General features: G+C 39.2%; 1 protein-coding gene across 9 annotated transcripts; it reads left to right on the plus strand.

The window, feature by feature from the left end:
- Positions 1-198: 198 nt before the first annotated feature.
- Mep-1 (zinc finger protein MEP-1) lies at positions 199-21197 on the plus strand. 9 transcript variants are annotated; one of them, XM_077408379.1, is made up of 10 exons: positions 199-375; positions 8666-8898; positions 11753-11852; positions 12713-15088; positions 15213-15301; positions 16543-16680; positions 18592-18768; positions 19191-19313; positions 19525-19629; positions 19749-21197. In XM_077408379.1, exons 3-10 carry the CDS (start codon positions 11783-11785, stop codon positions 20061-20063), a joined length of 3393 nt encoding a protein of 1130 aa, XP_077264505.1. In that variant the 5' UTR covers positions 199-375; positions 8666-8898; positions 11753-11782; the 3' UTR covers positions 20064-21197. The 9 variants fall into 9 exon arrangements, with proteins under 9 accessions (XP_077264505.1, XP_077264509.1, XP_077264506.1 ...); XM_077408380.1 differs by lacking the exon at positions 199-375 and adding an exon at positions 514-659; XM_077408387.1 differs by lacking the exon at positions 199-375 and adding an exon at positions 9553-9707 and having other exon boundaries at positions 8679-8898.
- The last annotated feature ends 1610 nt before the right edge of the window (positions 21198-22807 follow it).

Raw genomic sequence — 22807 nt, forward strand, 5'->3', positions numbered from 1 at the left:
GTGTCCACCCCGTTTACGCCATTTTGACCGCAGTTCGCTCTTATTCTTAGGGCAGCATCTTTCCCATTGGACGTGCACGTGCACGCGGTCACGTGACGACGTACAACAAACGCGACTGGCCGGCTGCCGGCCCTTTTAACATTCGCGGATACGTCATAAAACAGCGGGTCACGTGACGGCGGTCGCCATCTTTGCAGTTTCGCCGACGGTGGTAAGAGAAGTGGATCGGTGACGTCCTGCGTCTCGCGGCTGAAATAAACACCGAGTGCATGCGAGCGGGTCGTCGGCTCACGCACGAGGAACGCCGACGTATCGTGGGCGACGTTGGGAGCCGCGTGTGCCACTGCAGGTGTTCGCCGGCGCGCCGAACGAACGGTCAGTGTGAATTTAAATAAGCGCGGCAATCCGGCGCGAGACACGGAGTGCGTGTGTCGCGTGCGTTGCGACGACGATCGTCTCGTCCGGGGGGCACGACGAGAGTTGCGGTCGGCAGCTGTTCGACGGGCACCGGGCACGTCGCGGCCGTCATGTAGAAATGGCGGGAGTTGCGACCAGTCCGCTCGCGGTCGTGGCGTGCGTGAGCATGCGTGAGCGCGTGTGCGTGTATGTGTGTGTGAGTGAGTGGCGAGCGAGGAAGAGAGAAAGAGCACGAACGAGCGGTAAGAGAGAAAGAGAGAGCGTCAGAGCGCGAATGCGAGCTTGTGATGATGATCGCATGATCGCATGCCGCATCGGTTGCCCCGTATGAATCGGCTCGATCCCGTACGCTTTTCCTCAGCGCGGCACACGGCACACGCTAGTGGCACGCTTGCGACACGCTCGTGGAGAACGACATGTCAGGACCGTATCACGTCCGCCAGGCGCCAGCGGCCAGGTGCTCCGCGCAGTCCGCGCCTCTCGCGCCCGCCGCCCACCGCCGTCACCTCCCTCCGATTCCTTCCCCACCGCGCCGCATTTTCGTCCCCCACCGTGCAGAAATCTCTTGGACTCGCTCCTGTGCGAACGAACCCACGTATTGTGTACCAACTTCCTCTCTTCGCTGCACTTCGTGGCCGTAATGACGGGCACGCTTGCATCGGTAAACAATGCCAGGAACCCAAAATGGTGGTCAGGATAGGGAGTTTTGATCGTAAAATACAGGACCTTCAGGATCTCGGATCGCCGATTTTATATCCGCGATTTAAATTTTTTTTGTGCTGCGTGGTAATTTCAACACGCGAGATTTGTGGAGATGAGAGTAATCTCTTACATGGTTACAGAAAAATAGTCTAATCTAGAATCATCAGTTTTTTGGTCGGTGATTTATCAGCAATTGGGTTCTGCTTTGATTCTCCTTCGCTCTTGTAGAAAGAAAATCGACGGATAAAAAGAGGAAAACGCGGGAGAGGGAAATTTCGGACATCCTACTGAAATTAATTTGTCGAAATTTATTATATTAGTTAAAACTGTAAAATCTATGTCTATTTAAATTTTTCTAATATAAAAGTGAAAACTGTAACATATATAGTATAACAGGATATCGTCATAGATCGTTTACAATAACATCTTAGAATCGGAACACGGACACTGTTTACACACACATCCTCTTTTTTATCTTAGAAAACATCACTTTCGAGAGCACACACAAAACTCTTCGAAAGTCGTCAAAGAAACATCGACGACACTCAAAGAGGTTTGCTTTCAAAAAGCCTGATCAATATCTTTCTTTTCATTAAAAATGTTCACCTATGATATATACGATCTTAATTGAGATTAATAGCTGAAATTTCATTGATTGTTAACCGATCGTTCGTAGTTCGAAAAATGTTTGTTTTGGATCTCAGGAACTCAACTCTTTGGGGAAGAGTCAAAACTCCATCAATTATATCAGAATTTCAAAATTGGGATGCTAACTTCACAGAGGTTTTGGATCTTTTCTCGTCCACTTGATAAAAATTAAGATTAAAAGAAATCCTTTTCTTTGCCAGTAATAATTAACAAAGATAATTGTTTAATTCGACCCGACTGGCCACATTTATTAAATCGTAATCTTTGCAACGTTTCGATCATACCTCTGTGAAGTTAGCACCCCATCTTTAAAAAAATCATTTTTTTCTTTAAGTTCTGAATGCACCCCGAATAGTTCTAGAGTTCCTTGTCAATTTTAGAAATAGTTCCGGCGAATAAAGCTAAAAAAACCGTTGATTAATCTTGGGGGTGCTAACTTCACAAAATGAAATCCCTAAATCAGCGATAACAATAAAAGTATTAAAAATATTTAATTTTGCCATTAGGATTTCTTTTAGAACTCTTGAGGTGCTACCCAGAACTCTCAACAGAACTCCCAGAACTTAAAAATTTTTTTTTTTTTATTTTACTCAAAAACGGAATATATCGAAAACTTTTTATATATCGGTCGTAGCGCCTCGAACATTAATAGTTTATGGTAGAACTCGTGAGGTGCTACCCAGAACTCTCATAAAATTTCCCGGTTTACGAAAAAAAAAATGTTATCCTTCGGAACTTAGAAATTTTTCGACCCGACATGTGAAAAATCGCGTAAACTTCTTATATATCGGTCGTAGTCGTAGCGCTTCGAGCCTTAATAGTTTTTGGTAGAACTTGTGAGGTGCTATCCAGAACTCTGATAAAATTGCCCGGTTTACGAAAAAAAAAAATGTTATCCTTCGGAACTTAGAAATTTTTCGACCCGACATGTGAAAAATCGCGTAAACTTCTTATATATCGGTCGTAGCGCTTCGAGCCTTAATAGTTTTTGGTAGAACTCGTGAGGTGCTACCCAGAACTCAAAGCAGAATTCCCAAAATTAAAAAAAAAAATTTTTGATTATACGAAAAATCGCGAGATCTTTTTATATATCGGTCGTAGCGCTTCGAGCCTTAATAGTTTTTGGTAGAACTCGTGAGGTGCTATCCAGAACTCTCATAAAATTGCCCGGTTTACGAAAAAAAATGTTATCCTTCGGAACTTAGAAATTTTTCGACCCGACATACGAAAAATCGCGAGAACTTTTTATATATCGGTCGTAGCGTTTCGAGCCTTAATAGTTTTTGGTAGAACTCGTGAGTTCTACCAAATTTAAAACCATTTTTTTTTTAATTTTGGAAGTTCTGCTTTGAGTTCTGGGTAGCACCTCGCGAGTTCTAACAAAAACTATTAAGGCTCGAAGCGCTACGACCGATATATAAAAAGTTCTCGCGATTTTTCGTATGTCGGGTCGAAAAATTTCTAAGTTCCGAAGGATAACATTTTTTTTTCGTAAACCGGGCAATTTTATGAGAGTTCTGGGTAGCACCTCACGAGTTCTACCAAAAACTATTAATGTTCGAGGCGCTACGACCGATATATAAAAAGTTTTCGATATATTCCGTTTTTGAGTAAAATAAAAAAAAAAAATTTTTAAGTTCTGGGAGTTCTGTTGAGAGTTCTGGGTAGCACTTCAAGAGTTCTAAAAGAAATCCTAATGGCAAAATTAAATATTTTTAATACTTTTATTGTTATCGCTGATTTAGGGATTTCATTTTGTGAAGTTAGCACCCCCAAGATTAATCAACGGTTTTTTTAGCTTTATTCGCCGGAACTATTTCTAAAATTGACAAGGAACTCTAGAACTCTTCGGGGTGCATTCAGAAATTAAAGAAAAAAATGATTTTTTTAAAGATGGGGTGCTAACTTCACAGAGGTTTCATCATTGGTTTTGGCCTTTTTCAAGTGTAAGTCGCAAATTCAATTCGAGAACAATATCTGGTCATAAAAATATAATAAAATATAAATAGTCGAAAAATTAAAATTATAAAAAGGATACTTTCTGGGAATTTTTTGAGTGACTGAATTTAAATTTCTATTAAAATTTTAGATTTATATTTTAAACGTAAAAATTTATTATATAAAAATTCTTATAAATCAATTTTTATGCAAATCGAGTAATATTTTAAATTTTTTGGCCGTTATTGAATCGCATTATTTTAAATTAACAAATTTTAATTTTAAAAACAGAGTTTACAGTTTTAAAAACCCTTCAAAATTAAATCATACTTTGAAATTTTTGCCCATTATATTGGATTTACCATTTTAAATTGTTGAATTTTTATTCTAAATTTGAAATCAGCAGTTTTCAATAAATTAAAATTTTTATGCAAATGAACAACTTTTTGTATTGACGGTCCGCCATATTGGATCCGCCATTTTGAATTTTGCAATTTTGATTTCAGATTTGAATTCAGCGATTTTAAAAACATAAAAATATAGTATCCCGTTCTAATTGTTCCGCGGTATAAATCTTTTTTGAATGTGTGGATATTTCCGTCATTGATAGAGTCGAAGAGTTACAATTATTTTTGAAAATTAAGAAAAGTCGCCTATTTTATGAAAATTAAGATAAAGCTTTCGAAAAAAAGACTATCTATTCTTGAGATAACCCACATTAACAACATGCTTGAATAGCTCCGAGAGTATCCGCGCGTCAATACGTATTTATCGTGTTTTCTGTTGTAACGCTGTCAAATCAAATGTCATCAGTCGCAACAAAGTCACTTGTGCTTCGTTAGTACTTGAAATATTAATTTTTTAAATTATAATTTCGAAAAAGTAAAATATCCCGATGCATTTATTCGAGATGTTATATGAAATTGTGATTTCATAACGGACATTCTTCTTATTATTATTGCTATGAAATTATTATAAATAATTTTTAGATTGGAAGCTTTGCGCGCGTGACCGTATCGCTGTTAATCTTAAACTTGCGAACCACCGGTAAAAGTATAACGGCGTTGGATTACACGTTTAACAGAGATATGGTGAAATCGTGAGAAACACTGCTTCTCCGTCACGTTTGCCGCACTCGCGCGTTGCTGTTCTTGCCTTGAAGGATTGCAAATAAACGCGCTATATATAGTCAGTTTGTTGTCCTTTTCGTTGCTAAAAAAAAAATAAAACATCGCGAGAGAAAAAAGGCAAATTAAAAACGATTAACTTCGTCGCGGTTATGCGATTAATTGCACGAATGCAAGTATCATTTCTGTGACAAAGCAAACGTTGCATCGTTGATCGTCGAACTGACTGTCACAATCGCGATGCAGAAAGAAAATATTTTTTTTATGCGAACGCAAACAATTATAAATGCAAAAGATCAAGTCTAGAAACAGCAGCGGCCTCGATTCATCGCAATTAAAATTAAAAAGAGATTTTGAACGAGAATTAGGTGAGTCAATAAATTAGAAAATTTACCCTGGATACGGATTTGTGTCCGAAATAGATTTCAGAAATCGGAGTTTATTTCCAACCCGTTTTGCAATTCACGGGAACGTTTACGGCAGTAAAAAACGCGTGGCATCTTGTGCGATCTCTATTTGTTATATATATATATATATATATATATATATATATATATATACACACGCAAACGTATATTTTAAATACTTTAAATATCCACACTTTCTTAAAAATATGGACAACGTAGAAGTAAGCTCAGTCACGGGACTGCATCTCGTTCTTGCACTGATTCCTTCAATTCCTTTACACGGTCTGTGACCTAGAAAAGCTCCCGTACAGTAGAAAATATTATATTATAGATTTAAAAACAAAAAACATTTTTTGCTAAATTTCAAGATATTTTTTGAAATTTTGTCTTGAGTTTCTGTATGTTGTACGTAGAGAAATAGCTAATCCGCTCGTTAACGAAGGCAAATTAACTTTCGGTATACTTTCCCCTTGTAGTTCTTTTTGACGAAAAAAATATATTGGCAAAAGTTATTAATTATATTAAATTAGTGGAGAGGGTTCACGATTCTGCGACGAGACGTCCTTAACAAATAAATTAAGCGATTCCGAGAATATTTTTCCGTTACGACAAAAGCCCATTTTGCATACGAGGATTTGCTCTTACTCAACGGCTTTATTATTACTTTTATTACGGCATTGATTTTGCGTGTAAACTTGGCAACGCTGTGTATACCGTCAGAGCGCACAGTAACGATTTCAACAGTTAAAAACGTCGTGCGGACAAGACGAGGGCCAGAAAAATTGATTTCGAAGTAATGCTCGTTCCCGACACACGCACGTAAAAATGCATCGTTCGGCGCAAACTGTTAAGCTCTGCACTATAGGAAACGTGGGGCACTGCACGATGGTCTCAAAGAGTAAAAAAGGCTTGTTATCCCGAATGCAAAAACTTATGAATATGTCATAAAATGCAATTATTCAATTATTTAATTAATCGATCAATTTTATAATTAAGAAATTCACGATAGTCTTTTGGAGAGACCGTTATTTCCGTTAAACAACGAGAATTGCGAGAATTTAAGGATGGGAGGATGTGCATAGTGCCACACGTTTCTCATCTTGGCATCATGGCATTGTACCGTTATAAAGCTAATCTCTTCCCCGTTGGATATTGTCTTGCTGCGATAAGATGACCCCAAAAAATGTTAGGTTTTGTTCGTTAAGATTTTAGCACTCTCATTTTTGTCTTTTGAAAGTAATTAAGATAAAACGCATCTGTGGAAGTATATGCTGTATTAGAGCTTATATACGCGCATTCCTTGATGGCCGACTTGAGGTCGATTTTTCCTCTGAGACAGGTCAACATCTCTCGCACAGTTCACGTATCTTCGAACGACTTCGGCCAAACTATCTGTTTAACTTAATTGGTGATTAAATCAAGTACTGTTTTGTTAATATAAATAGGTTTATTAATTTTTTGTTATTTAAGGTATTCCTTTCATGACACCAAAGTCTTAAGAATTAACTGATTTGTTGGTACGAGAAAGTTAAAATGCATATCTTTACGCTAGAAAAAAAATTAAACCACATTACCGAACATATAAAGAAGAATTATGACTTTGAAAATTCGTCATTTATATGTGACGTTATCGAAAAAGTCTATTTTCCATATTTCAATGTAATAATTTGTTTATCAAATATCTTAAGATATTAAATATTAACTGCGCTACACACACACACACACACACACACATTCGCTAAACTCTATATTTTCGATAGTGCCGATAAAAATACAGAGTCACCGAATATTTAAACAAAATATTTATGTTACAAGTTGATTTGAAATGTTAGTTTATAGATTAATATTTTTAATGGCGACTTTCAAGGAATTATTTGGCAACGCTGTGCGCTCATGTCACACTTCAGTTCATCACGTACGGTTTATTATCAACTATTTATTATGTTTAAAAAAAAATAATCAAAAAAATTGTCCTTTATTTTTGCTCACATTACTCCTCACTTTATGTTTTTTATCACTCATTATTATTATAAAATTTCTCTTTGACAAAAAGAAAATGTCACAATATTCTTTGATTAAATGAAATTGACACTTACATTGACATTTTTGTTATCAACTTCACATTTTACAATCGGCGCCCTGAAAAGCGCAGCGTTGCCATATTTTTCTGACAGTAAAATTTACCGAAAAATGAAAAATTTCTAAATACACATAATATTTTCACTTTTTTCTTATAATTAAACATAATAATCAATTATAACTTGATTTTATATAAGTTTAATGCAATATACAAGAGTTTGCTGAGGCCCTGCTTAAGCGCCTACAAAATACGCTCCTCCGTGACAGGAATACCTTAATATGTAGAAAGAAAACGATTAGACCAGAAATAACGAATAATTATACATATAGTTAAATTAAAAATTATATTATACAAATTATATACCTAGAGAGATTACATGGAATTTTTTCAATCAATTTAGAGGAAGCGCCAATTCGGTCAGGACTAAATTTTGGTAGTCTATTATGATATTATTCATGTACAATTCTTTGCCTTAGCATTAAAAATATTATTTTTAGCGACTTTACCGGTTAAATTAATTGCGGATTAAATTAAACCTTAAACTTAAATTAAAAATTAAACACTAAACCTTAAATTCGAACTCAATCCAAGTGGAGTCCTAAAAATAAATTGATCGATGAATATGATTTCGTTATTTTATGGAATTTTATAAAAGTGCTGTTGCTTCTGACCGCTAATTACGGAAGCCATTCGACGCTTGAACATTTTCGTGGAGGAAAAGTCGGCGCCAATTTGACCGAGGGGAGAAACCGATGCGGCAGAGTAGCTCGGGGGAGGGAGGGAGAGCATCTCGTATATTTGTAATTCGTTTATATTCGATTGCGTATTTTTGTCGCGCCGAAAGATATGGGATTCGAGTAAATTCACGGGCGAAGCGCGATACAGAAGTCATGCAACGGGCCTATTCGATAACGATCTCTTCTAGGAGCCGCCTCTCTCCTCCACCTCCTCGCCGTTGGTATTTCTCACAAAAAAAACGCGCAGCTGCACGCTCTGAAGGTTTATCCAGACGGATTCGCGTAGGCCGCACACAAACGACTACCTAATCAAATCCGGCATGAGGGATGCCATATTGTCGCCGCATTCCCCGCTTTGGGTTCTCGCGATTGGTCGATTTTTCTGTGCTCACGCTTATGTATATAGATATTTAATGTACAAGTCTCTGGATAGACCTTTAACGACACGGGGTTGACGGGGGAGGGGGAGGAAGAGGAGGAGGGAAGGGGCGAACCGCGGTTCTCGCTACGGCCCTGGAATCGTAACTTTTTAACGCTTCCCACCCGTCGCGCGCGCCTGCCCTCTAGTGTGCCAATCATCAGCGATGAATGTGTGCTTCCTATTTACAGATTTTGTGAATAAACCGCGTGTAACCCCGTGCCCCCCTCGAGCGATCGAGTGATATTCGGAAGATCGCGGCTGCCGATACACCAACGCGCGCGACAGCCATCGACGACGTCACCGACGTCGCCGTCACGCGACGCTCGCGTAGGCAACCCTCCTCGTCACCCTCGCCGTGGCCGCCGCCGTCGTCGTCGTCGTCGTCGTTCGTCATCTTCGTCTTCTCGCTCTTCTTCTCTAGGTGCGTATATACCATGCGCCGTTGGCCGCGTTGCGGTCCGGAAAGATCGGGATTGCCGACTGCGAATCGTTAAACGAACGGACGAGCCGGGAGACAGACAGACAGGGGCCGATTCGCATCTCGAAGGGGGGCCAAGAAAGAGCTCCGAAAAATTAACCTCAACTCCTCCGTCGAGAGTGTCGAGAGGGGAAACTGCTCCAGAGCCTGCGGCCAGCGATAGGTCACTCCGCTCGCGTCACCTGTACCTTCTGCACTCTCGTACACCCGGAGGAATCGAATCGAAGCGTACCTGACGCGTTATTCAAAGTAGGCGGACGGCGAGAGAGGAAAAGAAGCGCGAGAATTACGCGCGGCATGAATGGAAAACGCGATCGCCTCGACCGCGTCCCTCGCCGTTGCGCGCGTATGTACATAAAGTACGAGTCGAGTGACGCACGGCCGCGTCGCCGTGGATGAGCTTTTACGTTTTCCGACCGGTGTATGCGTGTCGCGTGTCTCCCTCCGTCTCTCTTTCGCTCCCGCCTGTCCGTCTGCCCGCTCGCCCGTCCGTCTGTTCGCGCTCCTGCGCTCTCGAGCGCGCGTCGTCGTCGCGTCCTCGGCGACGCGTCGAGTCGAACGCATCGCGTTAAGAGTGTATCGTCTTGACGGTCGTAGGTCGTCTCGAGTTCGCGCTAGCCCGCGGAGTCGGGGCGCGCGGCGCGCGAAGGAAAAACGAGCCTCCGTCGCCGAGGATAAAACGAGGACGTCCGCAATCCCGCCTTTCGGATTTCGAGACCGGGAACGGGAACGAAGGCGCCTCTCTGGATACGGTAAACACCGCTGGGAGTCGCCTTGCCTCGCCTCGCCTCACTTTACCTCACCTCACCTCGCCTCGTCTCGTCTCGTCTCGTCTCGTCTCGTCTCGTCTCGTCTTGACTCGTCTCGCCCCGTTCGAGCCGTAGGCTCTCCCGTTCTCGCTTCGTCGTGCACCTTCTGCACTCCGCGCACCCGGCCGCGTCGCGCGCGGAAACGAGGGTGAAGGAACAGAGGGAAGGATAAGAGAGGAGAGACGAGGTGCAAGAAGAGCGTGCGGCGTGACGTGACGTTCAGGCGGTTCAGGACCAGCAGCGTCTCGCAGTACTGGAGATATCGGGAGGGAATTCCGGGAGCCACCACCAGTCGCGAACGGGGCCCGACGACGTCGGGCCGTGGCGAAAACGTGCGCGTTTCGCGTCGGTAAGCGCGGGAGTGATGCCCCGTGAGAGCCAGGCGGCTGGCGGCATCAACGAGTACCGTTGAAGAGTGGAGTACCGATCATCTGCTTCGCTAATCTCAAGCGGCGCGGCAGAAGACCGTCGATTATCTGTCAAACCGATCAGACGATGATTCTCCTCTCCTCTACTCCGCTTGTCTTTTCTCTCTCTCTCTCTCTCTCTCTCTCTCTCTCTCTCTCTCTCTCTCTCTCTCTCTCTCTCTCTCTCTCTCTCTCTGCCCTGGTTAACCTCGCGTCGTTAACGTAGGAGAGTTAACGTAGCGCGTTATAACCTCTACGGCGACGCCATCCCGGTTGGCGGCCTCCTCCTCCTCTTCTTCCTCCTCCTTCCCTCTCCTTCTCTCATCCCGCCAGCCGTTTCCCCTCTGTCTCTCCGGCGGGAGACGTCGCGCGGGTTCCTCTCCGCTTTCCTGTCCCCCGGAGCGCCACCCCTGCCCCCTCGCGACGCCGGGGTACGTCGCGAGAGGTTCGTGATGTGAACGTCATGCTCGTACTACTCGTAGACGACGACGTACTCCGCGGACGGTAACGCAATATCCATCCAGGATTCTGGTGATTCGCGAGATACGTCGTCCGCGGACGTATCCCTCGAGAGGTTGACGCGGTTGACGTATAATCGTCTCGTCATAAATCCTCATACCCATCCTCGCCGTCGCGTTTAACGTGGAACGCCTCGTCGGGAAGCTTTGCGCGCGCGCGCGCAACCGCTGCGTACACGTATACTCCGCGTACGTACGTGTGGGGTCTTTCTGGGTGTAGGTGTAGAGAAGTTGGTAGGTTGCGAAGGTTGAGAGAGGAGAGGAGAGGAGAGAGAGGGAAGGATAGAGAAAGAGAGATGCGGCGCGCACCACGGAGGGTCGGGATCGAGGACTGACTGACTGACTGACTGGCTAGCTATGGAGTGACTGACTGGCGCTCGCAGACGCTAGCGGTGGTTAGCGAATGCAGGTGACTGACTGCGCTAACTGGGAAACGACGCTGACTGTTCTCGTGTGAGCCCCTCTCTCTGTCTCTCTTCCTTGAGCCAGGCCAGGAGTCGGATACCTACCCATCCGTCTGTCCGTCCATTTGTTCGTTCATTCGTCCGTCCGTCTGTCTGTCCGTCCGTCCGTGCGTCTGTTCGTCGGCCGTCGCGTGTGCGCGCGTGCAAGCACGGCCAGGTCGAGTACTCGCTCGCACGCTGAAGGAAGAGGTGAACGCTTGAACGGGGGATCCCAGCGACGCCGTCGCCGTGGTCGCGGTCGCGGTTTGTTCGATGTTCGTTCGAAACGCCCCAGGTGCAGCATTCTCCGTGTGCGGCCGTGTGTGTGTGTGTGTGTGTGCGCGCGCGCGCATGAGAGACATCGGATACCCCCTCGGGCTCCGACGGAAGTTTGTTGGTTATGGGAGCGAGAGCGGACGCAAGTGCGGAATTCGCAGCGCCATTTTGAAAAATTCGGCCCCGCTAAAAATTCCCTTCTCCCCTCTCGCAACCCCGCCAGGGCTCCCTCCGCGCGCCGTCCTCGCGAAGGTGGAGAACGTGCGGTGCCCGCGCAACGCTCTTCGTCTCTTGCCGCGTCTTGCCGATTGTTAGTTTCAGTGGTGTGTTCGTTAATTGTTTAGATCGACCGCGCGGCGGACCACGGTGGACTGATGGAGGGCACGCTGGAGGAGTCTGCCGCTAAGGACTCTTCTCCGGGCAGTCCCGACAGGCACTTGAAAGGTGAGCACACGGCCGCCCGTTCCGTGGCTTACACGTTCTGACGCTGGACTCTCGGCAAAATTGACTCTCGACGACCTGGTTCGGACCTGGAATTTTCTGGATTGTAGATCCTTAGAACTCGTAGATCATGACGCTTCTGTATGTGGCAATGTTATTTCGATATCATGGGGGCTGTCTGGTTGAGAGAAAGCATAAAGGGAAAACAATTTCATATTCTTTACACGTAATATAATACGCTTAAGTATCTGTTGTAATTTGTAGGGATGTTTACGTACTTCACGGTGAAGTCTTATTGAACTGATAAGGCAGCAATGGCATTGTTATCTAACTTATTACTGATTGTAATTTGGCAGTAATTAGATGTGACATTATTTTAGCTAAAGATTGCCATTTACCGTTGTAGCTTGACAGTGGCTTTTAGAAAAATGCTATGGAGAAATTATATTCCCCCATCATACGATTTTGTTACACGATTTGTAACTGATATTAGTGTTTAGAATATTTTTGCTTAATATCTCTTGTTTGATTTTGCAATTATTCTGTGAATTATTTCAGCCTTATATCTAGGCAAAAAATAAAATTGTAATAAACAAATTATATAATAATTATTAATTAAAGTAAAAACTGTAAATTAACAGAAATATATATTAAAAGCAATGATATATGCTTTCTATTATAATTTCAATTAAAGTCCAAACATATATATATATATATATATATATATATATATATATATATATATCTTTAATGATCATATAAATTATAAGATATATACTTGTTATTATTGATGCTTTGAAATAATTACAGTATTTAATAAATAATGATTACATGTGTATTAAATGTTTTATAAATGTTTGCAGATATGATTATTCCGAACGGTGTCAATGGAAACTATAGTGCTGACAACGAAGAGTATATGGATACCAGTGATAACGCAAGTAAGACAACGTTGAAAGATATTATCACTGAAGAAGAGGAGGAGGAGGAGGAGGAGGAGGAAGAGGAAGAAGATGGGGATGAGGAGGAGGAGGAGGAGGAGGAGGACGAGGACGAGGATGTTCATGAAAGAGAAATTGAGATGGAAGAGGGAAAAGATGAAGATAGTGAGCATAATGAAGCAGTAGGTAATCCTAGTATGGAAGGTGAAACGTTTGACTTGAAAAATGACTTTAAAGTATCTAACTCACCCGGCGGTGTAAGTGAGACGAACAATTCTAGTGAAGTGTCTAAAACTGAAATAACCGAGTGTAAAAACACGTCCTGTGAAGCTATGGAGGTAGACGAACAAAGTAATAACTCTGACATAGAGTGTCTTGACGAGAGCATTACAGAAATACAACTGGATAATGACGATGTGTTCATTTCGAAGAAAGCCATCGATAAACGGGACAACAATGACATGTCATCAAATTGTAGCTGTGACAGTAGTGAACTCGCTGACAACAGCATGGAGAAATCGGATGACAAGCTCTGCGAGGAGAACGGAAGCTGTGGCAGTCCCGACATCGAAGAGATAACCGATAGCGCGAAGAGCAACGATCATGATACGTCACTGGAACGTGCTATTAAAGATCCCAAGCTGAAAAAGCCGCGAAAACAGATAGATCTTAGTAGTATCACGCCGAGAAGAAGCTCGCGCAATATTAAACGAACAAGCTATATAGAGAAGGAGTTGGAGGAGGAGGTAGACGATGGATCTGACATAGAAGAGATTAAGCCGGAAGATCCGTTAGCCGGTATCGATAGCAAGGATAAGGAGAATTCTAAACTGAAGTCACCAATCAGAAACAGTAAAACTACTATCGTTGTTAACGATACTAAACGGCTGGTAGAGATCGCCGCTGGTAGTAAATCCATCAAGGGCGGAAAGAAGGAACCTACGTTAGTTATAATAGACACAAACTCCATTCTTTCGGGACGCGGTGGAGTCCCCGTGAGTAATAGCAAACCTCATCACTCGGTCTCCAACTCCAGTCCGTTCTCGGTTGTCCCAATGGGCGGTATGACAACGCAGACGATGTACCCTAATATGAGAACAACCATCACGCCAGTACCCATGACTTCGAAAACGGCACAGCTGAGCCCGAAAACTAGTATGACCACAGTTACGCCGACGGTACCGCCAATTTTACCAACATTGACCGACGATATGTTTGTGGTTGAAGCACCATCTTTCATAGTACCTTATGTATACGAGAAACCACCCCTGAAACCATTGAAAGAATTTGTCACTAAACTGGAGAGAAGCATCGACGAATGGGAGAAGGAAGAGAAGCTGAAGAGACTTACTGACGAAAGTAAGGATAGTGAAGAATACAAAGAAGATTCTTTAGATATTATTAAAGGAGGTAACGACAAGTCTGATGAGAGTGACATCGAGGGTAGAGCCAAACGAGACGGAGATGGTGACAGTTCGATAGACTTGATCGAGCATGGATTCAGTGGTATAAGTGACAAGCACGAGCTAAGACAAGACGACAGAAATAAAATACCGACATACTTCGACCTGCCATTGGGAAAGTTCTTTATGCAAATTGGAATGAACCTCGTTCAGGAGTATGTGCAAACTGATCTCTTACGGACTCAAAAGCGTAAACAAGGCAAGGGTAGCACATCGGCCGAGACTCAATTAGCTATAAATTCACTTATCAAGAATTTAGAGTTTAGCAAAGAAAATAACGAACCATTCCACTTAGAGATGAAAAAATGCGAGTTTTGTAGTTTTAAAACGGAATCGACATTAGTCATGCAGCATCATCTAGAAACGCCGCATATGCGCAATTACGTTTACAAGTGCAACTTCTGCCCGATGGAGGTTCGTAGTCCTCACGATATTCTGTATCACATGGAAGCGGAGCATAATACTCGCGGTAGATTGGAACGCGGTCCTGCTTTCCACCAGTGCCCGAACTGTCCGTTCGAAGACAATCAGAAGGGCAAATTGACGCGGCACATTCTCGCCTGCACGAAGAAGTTTAGACCGGAAAGAAACTTGGAGCCCGCGGTAGATTGGGAGCCGCCAGCCAAGATACCGCGGTTAAATCGCGCGCGACCCGTCGGCCCGACTACTCCGAGTGCGCTCGCAGCTATGGCGATGAGCGCCAAAGGTCCACAACCGCTGTTACCAAAATTGTTACCCGCGCCGATCACTGGCCGTGGAAGAGGACGGCCGCCGATGCAGCCGAGATATTCCGATCTGAAAACATTGCGGCCAGGTGCTACTACAATGCGGCAAGGTAAATTCCTATCAGCAGATATAACGAAAATAAAGTGAGAGAAAATATATCTTCTCTCAGATCGCTACGCATCGCACGTTTAATGGATTTGGACCGCGATATATTAATGTAAGCTGTATTTCAGACAATGTTGCAGGAATGATGTATCGTCCTACATCCTCTGGTTTATTGGTACCCACGTCATACCAATTTGGTAGTAATCAAATATTCCAGGTAATAATAGCATTTTACTATGTTATAGACGTGTATTCGTTGTGCACATGCAAATATTAACAATTAAGCTTAACATGAGGATATGAAGTAAAATGTAATTGGCCACTGAAACGGACTAGGAATTAAAAACTCGTTCTTCACGGAGATCGGATAAAGATTATATGAATATATGAATAAGACGAGAAATTAGTGAAGTAAATGAGTTTTTAATTCAATATATCCGCGTGTTAAAAAGGTGACCATATATCTATTTTATATTTTTAGAAAAAATTAAACACATCACAATTGCATATTATAATTTGTAAACTGCCATAGTATTTTATATATATATATATATAATAATTATTATTATTATTTCAATATGCTTACTAACACATAAGGGCGATGAAAATTATGACAAGTCATGCCCTTCGTAAGATTAGAAGAAATCGCAATTCACGTGCTGCATAAAAGTTTAATGGCTGTGTGTATCCAGAATATTTGCATCAAATTGTATATACTGCTCGTCTATTATTATTATATTTGTATGTATTATGTTATCTATATACCCTATTATCTTGAAGTTTATAGATAAATGTGCACATATCGTAACTTTACTTTATCATAATTAATAGTTAGTATTTACACGATATCTTCAACAAAGTATAAGTAGAGTAGCGTAAAATACGCACTAAAATGATGTATGTTTATGAATACTGCATAAGGTGGGTTACATCAAAAGAAAGGTGGAAAAGTTCTCGACTATACTCATCAAATTTTCCTCAGTGTCTAATATACAACGTAAACAGTTATGTTAACGAAAGCTGTCTAGTTAATTACGAAAATGATATAGTAATGATATCTCTTACTGTATAGAAACGCTAATATTATTAGACTTATGATTCACTGACGTGGAATACGTCAATATAGTTGTAGAGTATTTATACAATGTGTAATCTCATGGTGGGCACACGCAGAATAGTACGAAACATTGGATAGATATAGGAGAACTTTTACGTTAACTTAAACGCAAATTACATCTAATATATATATATAACAAAGTCGTAAAGTACACGTCTCGTGTATTATATACGTTGCTTAACAGTACAGTAGTAGACGCGTGCCAATCTTTCGAAACGTACACATCTCCGAGTTTTTCGTAACGATGTTCACGAATGTGCGTGCACACACGCAAACTACTGACACTTAAAATACATTTGAAGTTCCAAGAACAAGTAAAAAAAATGTATGGGTGGTGGCAGGTGGTGGGTGGCTCTGGGACTGTCATGTCGGCTGTCTCGGGAGTGAGTAGCAGTAGCGGCGGCAGTTCCGGTCAACCCACACCAATTGCACTTGTACCCAACGTAATCGACTCTCTGTCTAGGTTGTCCTCGTCACAGGTAAATAAATATTGGAAAATAACCAAGGAGAGAGTAACTGATTTTGTGATATACGTGAGATCGCATGAATGATGTGTTTTGCAGGTGCAAAAAGGCTTTTAACATTCTCTAAGTTTGATTATAATCGAATGAACTTATAGTCGCTTGAAAATTTTAACACTACGCATAAAGAATGTATTCCTCCCATATTTCTTTTTACAAACTGGTCGAGTCTGCGTAATTAATAGTACACGTGCACACGTAATATCTAAAGGACATATTATACATCTACGTTCCCCATTAATGATAGACTAAAATAAATATAGTAATGTTTTTTTATACCCTTCTGTCCATGTATGAATAGTAATATATATGAATGGCTATACATTGACACTATATATATAACGGGTGTTTTATTTTTTAATCGCCCCAGGCAAATATCTCGAAAAATATGAAAGATACGGAAAAACGTTTCAGACAAAAGTTGTTTGGTTCGAAGGGGGACATAAGATGGTGTCATTGGTTTGACCTTGAGTGAACGTGCCGAGGTCATATAGAGTTCAACTTTGTTTTTTTAAATGGAATCCCCTATTTTTCATTCATTGCATATTTTTGTAGCTTACCTAAAGAGCTTTTCAAAACACTATATTTAAGTATTTTTTCATGAAGTACTTTTCGACTTACAAGGCTTGAAAGTTACAATCCCGCCGGCATTAGCATTATCCAAGGTGTACCGTCCAATGAATTAATGTTACAAAAAAATATCAAGATACAAGAAATGTTCAATTGAATTTGTAAATTTAATTGAAAATTAATAGTGTTTGAGATTGGATTCAAAGAACAAAGAATCGTAATTTTAGGTCAGATTAGTCTTTTATTTTTTAAGAACAAAAACAATTTTTGTATTGTACTTTCGAATTTATCTAAACAAAATAAATGTTTCTGGTACCTTAACAATTTTTTTACAAAATCGATAGTTGCCGAGATATTTGGGCTAAAAATTGCGATTTGTACGAGCACTAATGCGCGCTGCTCTTTCACTTAGGGGGAGTGCCATCAATTTTGGGTTTTGCCTTCACTGGCCGGATCAATGTTGGGTCTTGTCTTCATTGGCCGGTACACCTTGGGTAATGCTAATGCCGGCGGGATTGTAACTTTCAAGCCTTGTAAGTCAAAAAGTACTTCATGAAAAAATACTTAAATATAGTGTTTTGAAAAGCTCTTTAGGTAAGCTACAAAAATATGCAATGAATGAAAAATAGGGGATTCCATTTAAAAAAACAAAGTTGAACTCTATATGACCTCGGCACGTTCACTCAAGGTCAAACCAATGACACCATCTTATATCTCTCTTCGAACCAAACAACTTTTGTCTGAAACGTTTTTCCGTATCTTTCATATTTTTCGAGATATTTGCCTGGGGCGATTAAAATGAAACACCCGTTATATATATATATATATATATATATATATGTGTGTGCGTGCGTGCGTGCGTGCGTGCGTGCGTGCGTGCGTGCGTGCGTGCGTGCGTGTGTGTGTGTGTGTGTGTGTGTAGCAAACGCTAAATTTTCATTAATTAATGTATATGTAATTTTACTAATGGAAATAATGGAAATGTTTTTCTTAAAGATAAAGAAATAATAAGCTGTAATTGTTCATGTTCATAGAAAAGATAAAATTTGAAAACAAAGTTTCACATATTCGATAAATTGTCATTGAACTTTGAAAGAATACACATAACACGCATACACTTACGGTTTGAAGAGAAAGCAATCTATAACAAATATGTACACTTTTATTGTAAATTTTTTAGGTGGATAGTGGATATTAATAAAACAGATATTTGTCGTTTATATGATGTATAAAAGTAACATTATTTATTTGACACGAGTTTGTGTTTCTTAAATAACACAAGCACTTTATGTTTTTCAGAACACAACAGCCAGTCCCAAAAATCCTACAGCGAAGCTATTAAGTCAGCCGAGTATATCTATTACTCCACTACCACGTACAACATCTCAAACCTCCATCCCGGGATCAGGAACTTCTTCGAAGTCTGGAGGAAAAAATACGTTTGTTATATGTGAAATTTGTGATGGATATATTAAGGTGGGTGTACAATAAATTAGATCTTTATTATTTTTTATGACAACTACAGCTTGGAAATTGCACAAATTTGTAAAAAGCAACACGAAATCAAAAAAGCTTACATATATATTATATAATTATATATATATATGTGTATATATATATATATATATATATACACACATATATATATTATATAATTATCGATTATAACCTATTACTTAAATTGATTCAAATTTATAAAATAAATTCAATCCTATATAAAAGAACTTTAATTGTTATATTATATAGTATAGCTTTTTATAGATACATTACATACTAACAAAATTAGAAATAATAGATAACTAATGAATGATATATTAACATATATTAAGATATCATATATAATAACACATAAATCTTTCCGAAATATTTTGCATTAAATTTTATCGTACTTTTTTTAGGATCTAGAACAATTACGAAATCATATGCAGTGGATCCACAAAGTAAAAATACATCCAAAGATGATTTACAACAGACCTCCATTAAACTGCCAGAAATGCCAATTCCGCTTCTTCACAGATCAGGTAAATTTTTATATAATAAATAAAAATATTTTTGAAATTAAAATACGTCATTACTTTTCTTTTATTACTTGAAAGATATACATATATCGATATATTTATATAGCATTTTCTGTACATTGATTTAAATTTCAAACGGTTCGATCATTATTGTTTGTAACAAAATTTGTACATTCAGAAATTGTATAACAACATATTCTTTTTCTGTAAATAGGGTTTGGAAAGACACTTATTAGGATCTCATGGGCTTGTCACATCCAGCATGCAAGAGGCAGCAAATAAAGGGAAAGATGCGGGTCGTTGTCCAGCTTGTGGCAGGGTAAGTTTATCTTTTCTGCATCAATTAGTTTGTAACAAGAGATTTTGTTTCTTCATAACAAGAGAGCATAAACAGAAATATGAATATTATATGTGAGACTTGTACATGTTGATTTCTAGGTATATCAATGGAAATTATTAAATCACGTTGCTCGAGATCACGGGATGACATTAAAGCCAGCGCATCTATCGTATAAGTGTACAGTTTGCACTGCCACATTCGGAATGTACAAGCAATTCGAGAACCACGTATACTCGGCGCATAGTGTCGTAGCAAAGAGAGTAATGGATAAGAAGAACGCGCCTGTGTCTCCGTCGTCCAGATCGAACGACTCACTTTTAAAGCCGTTAAAGATTAACGACGAGATCACGATTATTCCGCAACCGGCGAAACCCACCACCAGATCCGGCGCGATTCAAGGCAGAGGAAAATAGCAATGATGAGCTTGAGTGATAATTGTGTCTTGTCCGACCGAATTTCGCATAACTCTTTGTGGTACTCTATACCGATCACTGCGAACGTACAGTGGTTAACGTGCCGTTAACGTGTACATGTGTATGTATACTATGCTTTAAGACGCGAATTAATTCCAAACATCTAAAGGAGAGGGAAAAAAGCAAAAGAAAAAAAAACTTACGACTCTTGACAACAAGGAAACTAGTTGACTGCGTAATAATATTCCATCAATGATTATACCGATATATATTTATTTAAGAATTTTTATTGTTGTTATCGGACCTACATAAAATAGACTGTAAAAACATTAAGGGGTGGCCTTCAGTCTGATTCCTTGGTTAAATCCTAGAGCTGCATACTCCCGACCTATAAACGCCTATATGTGTAACATGGACTCACGCGCGAAATATCAAGTGTATTTACATTTCGGTGCGACGAATAATATCGTAATACGTCACGCGCGATACGATACGGATTACTCTCTTGCATAGCGAATTCTCTATAATGTAAATTCTTTTTCTAAAATAAATATATTCGAATTTATTCTATTTTGTTATTATGATGCTAAATATGACTTTGGGACAATGAAATTGTCCTTAATCTCCGGTTTCATAGGATGATAAACATCATGTTTGCGAAGTACTTTCCGAACGATATACGATGCGATAAATTGTACTAATTGACCAGAGTGCCCACGACTGTCTCGCGAATCTATAGTACACAAGTACACAGGTACTAATGAAGTGTATACTAGCTACTATATCTGGTTCTTCATATATACTATACTTTCATTTCGCCATCATACGTTTTTTAATTAACAGTTAGTAAAATTTATCGCCATACTTTATTTATGATATTTCATAAAACTGTGTGTATGAAATAATTTATGATGTAAAACGAGAAATCTTGTTTCTTTTTTAAAATCGAAACTTGTAAATTGTATCTATATTACTATAGGTTTTTGAACCCTTTAGTCGCGTATACTGTAATAAAAAAAATAAACAAAAAATATCCAGTTTTATTTTAGCGCTCTTATAAGAACAACAAAAATGTACATTAATATAGGATATAATATAAAGAAAAATATATCAATAAAATAGGATGGCACACAACTCGTGTATACATTTTTTCTGATAAACGATAAACGTGAATATAAAATTGAACATTGATCCTGTTAGCACACACAACGCGACGTACATTTACATTTATATATGTATATATATAATATAAACACTTACGATATTATATATATAAATATGTAAAGTTATAATATATAGTATAGCAATAGCATATAGTACACAAGAAGAGATTCAGATTCATTTCATTTTCTTCTTGTATACACTCCGAAAAACGATTATAGGATTACATCAATATGTAGATAGTCGTTAAAAGAAGTAACGGGTTTAATTTAGCAATTTCAATTTGTCCCGATAATTTTTTTGTACTATTATTGTAGGATATAATTTTAGAGGAAAATCGTAATCAATGAAGAATACGAGATGGTGCATTTTTTGCACTGTATGGCTGTATTATTTAATTCTGCTATCTTGCCAAACGCTTACGGCAAGCCATGTTGGTAAAACTAATAAGAAACAGACATAATTACAGAAATATATAGTTTATTGTAATAATTTGTACAATATTATATGATTATAAAAATAAAGTGTGTACCAACATTGAATTAAAATTCTTGCAGTACACATCGAACCTTTTATGTTATATCTTAAAATGCATCGTAATCCAGAGATCAACGGAAGTTTAATGCTAAACAAGAAGCGTGACTTTTAAGACACATATCTGCTTTCTCATTAAACAAAATATGCATTAAAAAATCTATGATTGATCTGTGTTTAAGAATATTAGAAATATTGTTATTTTTTTTACCAAATGCTCAAAATATGTACTCTGGTTTATTTATCAAACACTTCAATTTTTTAAAATAAAATAAAATTAATCAAAGGCTAATTTACCATTGCAACAAGCTAACAAAAAATGAAAAAGAAAAATGTATAATCTTAAAAAAGATTTGGTTATTGGATAAAACATCTTATTGACAGATATAAACAACATAGCAAAACTATAGCAAGCAATATTTGTGAAAATATTGTACATTACAATAAATATTTATGATTTTAATCATTTTATTAATAGATGTTAAATATCGTTTGACGCTACACGTAATTTGATGTAATTATGCTTTGAAAACAAATAAGAGTTTCAGATTTTTAATAAATAATTTATATACATATACAATTTAAGAAATGTGGGGTATAAAGATTTATACAAAGTTGGAATATTTATTTCGTACAATTATTAAAAGCATTGCTTATCGCTAACGTGTAATAAAATTTGACAATAGTATTTGATATCAATTGCCAGGATAATTTCTCGAGTTTGCACTTGCCACAAAAGCTACTAGGATAAATTGGTATGAGAGCGGTCGATTCCTAGTCAGTGTGTCAGTGGTGTCAGTTATATATATATATAACTCTTTTAATCAATTTTTTATAATATAAATATATATATATATATATATATATATATATATATATATAGAGAGAAATTTTTATGAGTAAAAGAAATATGAAGTGAATTGTAATCCGTTTACGTCTATGTCTAGAGAACAATAATTCTTTCATTTCCTTTTATAAAAGCAATTATTTTAACTCTGGTTGTGTCCGCATGTGCACCTACCAAGCCGGCAGCCCAGCACCATACTAAT

This window comes from Temnothorax americanus, unplaced genomic scaffold (genome assembly GCF_048541705.1).
Source record: "Temnothorax americanus isolate GAGA-0224 unplaced genomic scaffold, ASM4854170v1 Scaffold24, whole genome shotgun sequence".
Taxonomy (NCBI): Eukaryota; Metazoa; Arthropoda; class Insecta; order Hymenoptera; family Formicidae; genus Temnothorax; species Temnothorax americanus.

What these genes read in the sequence shown, in the direction of transcription:
- Mep-1 (XM_077408378.1), top strand. An exon ending in CTAGGTTGTCCTCGTCACAG is followed by an intron (nt 16,681 to 18,591) that starts GTAAATAAATAT and finishes TATGTTTTTCAG; the next exon opens with AACACAACAGCCAGTCCCAA. An exon ending in GTTGTCCAGCTTGTGGCAGG is followed by an intron (nt 19,630 to 19,748) that starts GTAAGTTTATCT and finishes GTTGATTTCTAG; the next exon opens with GTATATCAATGGAAATTATT.